Below are 7,500 nucleotides of genomic sequence, written 5' to 3' on the forward strand. Positions count from 1 at the left end.
CTTAACCTTAAACTTTACATACCTAACCTTCACCCTAAACTTTACATACCTAACCTTAACCCTAAACTTTACATACCTAACCTTAACCCTAAACTTTACATACCTAACCCTAACCCTAAACTTTACATACCTAACCTTCACCCTAAACTTTACATACCTAACCTTCACCCTAAACTTTACATACCTAACCCTAACCCTAAACTTTACATATCTAACCTTCACCCTACACTTTACATACCTAAACTTTACATAGCTAACCTTCACCCTAAACTTTACATACCTAACCTTCACCCTACACTTTACATACCTAAACTTTACATACCTAACCTTCACCCTAAACTTTACATACCTAACCTCACCCTACACTTTACATACCTAACCTTCACCCTACACTATACATACCTAACCTTCACCCTACACTTTACATACCTAACCTTCACTCTAAACTTTACATGCCTAACATTCACCCGAAACTTTACATACCTAACCTTCACCCTAAACTTTACATACCTAACCTTCACCCTAAACTTTACATACCTAACCTTCACTCTAAACTTTACATGCCTAACATTCACCCGAAACTTTACATACCTAACCTTCACCCTAAACTTTACATACCTAACCTTCACCCTAAACTTTACATACCTAACCTTCACCCTAAACTTTACATACCTAACCTTCACCCTAAACGTTAAATGCCTAACATTCACCCGAAACTTTACATACCTAACCTTCACCCTAAACTTTACATACCTAACCTTAACCCTAAACTTTACATACCTAACCTTAACCCTACACTTTACATACCTAACCTTCACCCTAAACTTTACATACCTAACCTTAACCTTAAACTTTACATACCTAACCTTCACCCTACACTTTACATACCTAACCTTCACCCTACACTTTACATACCTAACCTTCACCCTAAACTTTACATGCCTAACCTTCACCCTAAACTTTACATACCTAACCTTCACCCTAAACTTTACATATCTAAACTTCACCCTAAACTTTACATACCTAACCTTCACCCTACACTTTACATACCTAACCTTAACCCTAAACTTTACACACCTAACCTTAACCCTAAACTTTACATACCTAACCTTAACCCTAAACTTTACACACCTAACCTTAACCCTAAACTTTACACACCTAACCTTAACCCTAAACTTTACATATCTAACCTTAACCTTAAACTTTACATACCTAACCTTCACCCTAAACTTTACATACCTAACCTTAACCCTAAACTTTACATACCTAACCTTAACCCTAAACTTTACATACCTAACCCTAACCCTAAACTTTACATACCTAACCTTCACCCTAAACTTTACATACCTAACCTTCACCCTAAACTTTACATACCTAACCCTAACCCTAAACTTTACATATCTAACCTTCACCCTACACTTTACATACCTAAACTTTACATAGCTAACCTTCACCCTAAACTTTACATACCTAACCTTCACCCTACACTTTACATACCTAAACTTTACATACCTAACCTTCACCCTAAACTTTACATACCTAACCTTCACCCTACACTTTACATACCTAACCTTCACCCTAAACTTTACATACCTAACCTTCACCCTACACTTTACATACCTAACCTTCACCCTAAACTTTACATACCTAACCTTCACCCTACACTTTACATACATAAACTTTACATACCTAACCTTCACCCTAAACTTTACATACCTAACCTTCACCTTAAACTTTACATACCTAACCTTAACCCTAAACTTTACATACCTAACCTTAACCCTAAACTTTACATACCTAACCCTAACCCTAAACTTTACATACCTAACCTTAACCCTACACTTTACATACCTAACCTTCACCCTAAACTTTACATACCTAACCTTAACCCTAAACTTTACATACCTAACCTTAACCCTACACTTTACATACCTAACCTTCACCCTAAACTTTACATACCTAACCTTAACCTTAAACTTTACATACCTAACCTTCACCCTACACTTTACATACCTAACCTTCACCCTACACTTTACATACCTAACTTCACCCTAAACTTTACATGCCTAACCTTCACCCTAAACTTTACATACCTAACCTTCACCCTAAACTTTACATATCTAAACTTCACCCTAAACTTTACATACCTAACCTTCACCCTACACTTTACATACCTAACCTTAACCCTAAACTTTACACACCTAACCTTAACCCTAAACTTTACATACCTAACCTTAACCCTAAACTTTACACACCTAACCTTAACCCTAAACTTTACACACCTAACCTTAACCCTAAACTTTACATATCTAACCTTAACCTTAAACTTTACATACCTAACCTTCACCCTAAACTTTACATACCTAACCTTAACCCTAAACTTTACATACCTAACCTTAACCCTAAACTTTACATACCTAACCCTAACCCTAAACTTTACATACCTAACCTTCACCCTAAACTTTACATACCTAACCTTCACCCTAAACTTTACATACCTAACCCTAACCCTAAACTTTACATATCTAACCTTCACCCTACACTTTACATACCTAAACTTTACATAGCTAACCTTCACCCTAAACTTTACATACCTAACCTTCACCCTACACTTTACATACCTAAACTTTACATACCTAACCTTCACCCTAAACTTTACATACCTAACCTTCACCCTACACTTTACATACCTAACCTTCACCCTAAACTTTACATACCTAACCTTCACCCTACACTTTACATACCTAACCTTCACCCTAAACTTTACATACCTAACCTTCACCCTACACTTTACATACATAAACTTTACATACCTAACCTTCACCCTAAACTTTACATACCTAACCTTCACCTTAAACTTTACATACCTAACCTTCACCCTACACTTTACATACCTAACCTTCACCCTACACTTTACATACCTAACCTTCACCCTACACTTTACATACCTAACCTTCACCCTAAACTTTACATACCTAAACTTCACCCTAAACTTTACATACCTAACCTTCACCCTACACTTTACATACCTAACCTTCACCCTAAGCTTTACATACCTAACCTTCACCCTAAACTTTACATACCTAACCTTAACCCTAAACTTTACATACCTAACCTTAACCCTACACTTTACATAGCTAACCTTAACCTTAAACTTCACCGCTACGTGATCTGTCTGCCAATAGGCACTTCGGTAAAAGCATCAGTATAGGATGTGTTGGGCAAACAGCCTGGGTTAACAGAAAAAATACACACACTCAGCCTCCAGTACAGTTCTCTCACCTAAGATGGTCCAAGATCAGCTCTTTTAGAGATCAGCAATGTGAGACCACACACAAACTGCTGGGATGTCGCTAAGCACACACACTGTTTACCTTTGAGTGTGTGTGTGTGTGTGTGTGTGTGTGTGTGCACTCAATTTCTTAACCCAATTCCCCTCCGTAATATCATCCTATTGGTTGAGCCACTCAGCAGCAATAACCTGGTTTCCAAGGTAACGGCCTCCAGAGCCACTCCCAGTAGAGAAATCCAACAGCCCCGGTGATGCTGGTGAGAGTATTGGCTATGCCCCCCCTCTCTCTACAACAGTGTGTGTGTGTGTGTGTGTGTGTGTGTGTATGTGTGTGTGCGTAACCTGAACTGCAAATTCATCACCAACCCCCACTCCCTCCACCAGCTCCCTTACACACACACACACACACACACACACACACACACACACACACACACACACATCTCACTGTCCAGAGTATCTTGTTATATTTCTAGGGTCAGACTCACATCATCAAAACCAACGCACAACAACAGTAGTAATGTAAACTGCTTCCACGCAACAAACAGCTGCAGAAATCTCCCGCCGTCACCGCTGCCCTCTTCTCGACTTTACACACTATCGCCGTTTCAGCGGCCATTAGGACGAACGTGCATTGGTGTGTGTTTGTTTGTGTGTGTCACTTTGTGCGTCAGTTGTACTCACCCTCTGGTCTGTATTGTGCTACGATGGTGACTGTCTGGCCAGCGTTCTTCAGCGCTGCTGCTGCCTGCTCGTGTGTCGCGCTGGACAGGTCCACCCCGTTTACCTACACACACGTGTGCAGTCGTGTACACACACACACACACACACACGCACACACACACACACACAGGTATTCGTTACCCTACTGGTGATCATCGGGCATGCATGTGTGACTGCATTTTTGCATGTGTGTGTGTATGTGCGTTTTGTTTATGTCAGCTGTTACACAATTACTATTGTGTACCCCTAAAACGAGCCCGAACCCTGTGTTGAGTAGACTTAAGTAAATAAAGTTACAGTGTATATTTAAATATCTGTTAGCTGTTGGCTTATTTACTTGTATCATTATTACTATTATTATTAGTAGGAGTAGGAGTAGTAGTACTTTACTATCAGTATTTGTATTATTATTAGTAGGAGTAGTAGTAGTATTACTTTAATATCAGTATTTGTATTATTATTAGTAGGAGTAGGAGTAGTAGTACTTTACTATCAGTATTTGTATTATTATTAGTAGGAGTAGTAGTAGTATTACTTTAATATCAGTATTTGTATTATTATTAGTAGTAGTAGTATTACTTTAATATCAGTATTTGTATTATTATTATTAGTAGTAGTATTACTTTAATATCAGTATTTGTATTATTATTAGTAGTAGTATTCCTTTACTATCAGTATTTGTATTATTATTAGTAGGAGTAGTAGTAGTATTACTTTAATATCAGTATTTGTATTATTATTAGTAGGAGTAGTATTACTTTAATATCAGTATTTGTATTATTATTAGTAGGAGTAGGAGTAATATTATTTTACTATCAGTATTTGTATTATTATTAGTAGGCGTAGTAGTAGTAGTATTACTTTAATATCAGTATTTGTATTATTATTAGTAGGAGTAGGAGTAGTATTCCTTTACTGTCAGTATTTGTATTATCATTAGTAGGAGTAGTAGTAGTATTACTTTAATATCAGTATTTGTATTATTATTAGTAGGAGTAGGAGTAGTATTCCTTTACTATCAGTATTTGTATTATTATTAGTAGGAGTAGTATTACTTTAATATCAGTATTTGTATTATTATTAGTAGGAGTAATATTCCTTTACTATCAGTATTTATATTATTATTAGTAGGTGTAGTAGTAGCATTACTTTACTATCAGTATTTGTATTATTATTATTAGTAGTAGTATTACTTTACTATCGGTATTTGTATTATTATTACTAGGAGTAGTAGTAGTATTACTTTACTATTGGTATTTGCATTATCATTATTAGTAGTAGTAGTAGTTATAGCAGTACTAGTAGCACTACATAATGTACTTCATCACATCTGTAGTATCTGCAAGGTGCTGGTTTATACACTGAGAGATTACTATTTCTAGTAGCACTAGTAGTAGCAGAACAAGTAGTCACACATGTATTAGCAGTAATGGTAGTAGCGGTGGTGGTAACAGTGTCTCCTCTGACTCCATCGGGGGTCTGGGCTCCTACCGAAAGGATGCGGTCTCCCTTACGCAGCTCCCCACACAGGTCGGCCGGGCCTCCAGCCAGGATGAAGGAGATGAAGATCCCCTCTCCGTCTTCCCCACCGACAATGTTAAAACCTAGACCCGTGGATCCCCGCTGGAGCACCACCCGCCTCGGCTCTCTGCCGCACAGAACGCACACACACACACACACACACACATGTAAAAAGAGTTAGGCTAAAAGGATTTTCTTTTGCAGAGGGGACTAAAAGTCCCTCCTTACTTAAAAAAGGATGTGACTTGAAACACTGGAAAGGTGACGACTCTGCACCCCGTCATTTGTGTTGCGTCACCGATAGCAGACAATCAGACAACTGGCGGAGCAGTTTACAACTACCCTTCCCTTGAATGCCTTGAATCAAGCCGACATTTAGGAGGGCAAAACAGAAAGAAAAAACCCTGAAACACCAACAGTCCTTCTAACCGCAGCTTAATGAGCGGGGACACGGAGCGGTGGAGCACAAGGACTGCGTGACAGGAAATCAGGGAAGATGTGTTACGGGAAACATTTTACATCACATGATCATATTAGTGTGTGTGTGTGTGTGTGTGTGTCGGCCCTGTGTGAGGGCCTGGCGGCCTGTCCAGGGTGTCTCGCTGCCTGCCGCCCAGTGACTGCTGGGATCGACTCCAGCATCCCTGCGACCCGGAGAGCAGGATAAGTGGTTTGGATAATGGATGGATGGATGGATATAGTGATTTTAAATTACTATAATCTATTCATGTCAAAACTACATTCAAATTATGCATATATATTTTTTATATATATAATACAATATATAACATATATAATATATAATTATAAAAACATATGAAAATATATATGATAATAATATATGATAATATAATATGTATAATGTATAATAAATATTATATATATACTATATATATAATAATATAATAACAACTTTATTGACAGCTGATGATCGCTTATGGCATGAAGCAGGCTCGTACTGTCTCATAAAGAATTTACTCGAATCACTGGATTTCATATATGTTATATTACATTATATTATATCATATTATATTATATTATATTATATTATATTATATCATATTATATTATATTTCATATCAGAGCCATCAATTGGCCCGTACCTTTAAGGGCAAGCTTGCTCTAAAGAAGATGCTTAGCTTAACTGAATTTTTACGTGTTTGTGACTCAGTACTTTCTGTGAGGGTCAGTACTGCTGTCTGTGCCCCTGACCGAGGCATGGCGAGACGAGCTGGAGTTGGACCCCGGGCGCTGCACGGCGGCTGCCCACTGCTCCTGGCTACACAGCTAGGGTGGGTTAAATGCTGAGCAGAACTTCCCTACGGGGATCAACAAAGGATCTCAAAATCAAGAGAAAAAATGTTAAATTAATGTTCAAAGTACACTGTCTGTTAGTGTTGCACACACCTTTGCTTACAGTTGGGTTAAGAAGCTAGGAAGAGGTGGGTTTTTATCAGGAGAAGGATCATTAAGCACTTTGACCAGAAGATGTCACTATAAGACTGACTGTTTAAATGGTGAACCACAAGGGGAACGTTTCCGCCACTGATTCGTGATCTTTTTTTCTCTCTAATTTCCCCCCAAAATGCTAGCCTAATGATTTCCATTAGCTACTTCCATCATAAAATGCTAACAATAAGAGCACATGTATTGGTACTTGAACCAAAAGGGCTCTGGATGAAGAAGTTCCCCCCACAGCAAGCTGCCTACCACCCCAGGAGGCGCTGATGTACATATCCTGGGATGTCTACCACCGCTGGGTTGAGTCCTGTGCTGTGACGGGACTCTGACGTGCCCAGTTTACAACTGCAGCGAACACAACGTTTGCTGGAATGGGTTGGGAATCAAGAAAAGGTCCCATCAGGAACGCCTTGTATGGCAATAATACGGAAGGAGGGGGAAAATTGGTTCCTTTCCTGGGGGTTTTGACCCTGATGTTGAGACCCTTAAACATTACACAGACG

General features: G+C 38.6%; 1 protein-coding gene across 1 annotated transcript in view; it reads right to left on the reverse strand.

The window, feature by feature from the left end:
* Positions 1-7,500, reverse strand: part of LOC130109963 (disks large homolog 1-like) — a 202,741-nt gene that overhangs the window by 43,242 nt on the left and 151,999 nt on the right. The window contains 3 exon segments of the mRNA XM_056276928.1: positions 3,283-3,304; positions 3,977-4,079; positions 5,507-5,663. Of these exon segments, the coding sequence (XP_056132903.1) occupies positions 3,283-3,304; positions 3,977-4,079; positions 5,507-5,663 (282 nt within the window).

This window comes from Lampris incognitus, chromosome 3, assembly GCF_029633865.1.
Source record: "Lampris incognitus isolate fLamInc1 chromosome 3, fLamInc1.hap2, whole genome shotgun sequence".
In the NCBI taxonomy this organism is placed as follows: Eukaryota; Metazoa; Chordata; class Actinopteri; order Lampriformes; family Lampridae; genus Lampris; species Lampris incognitus.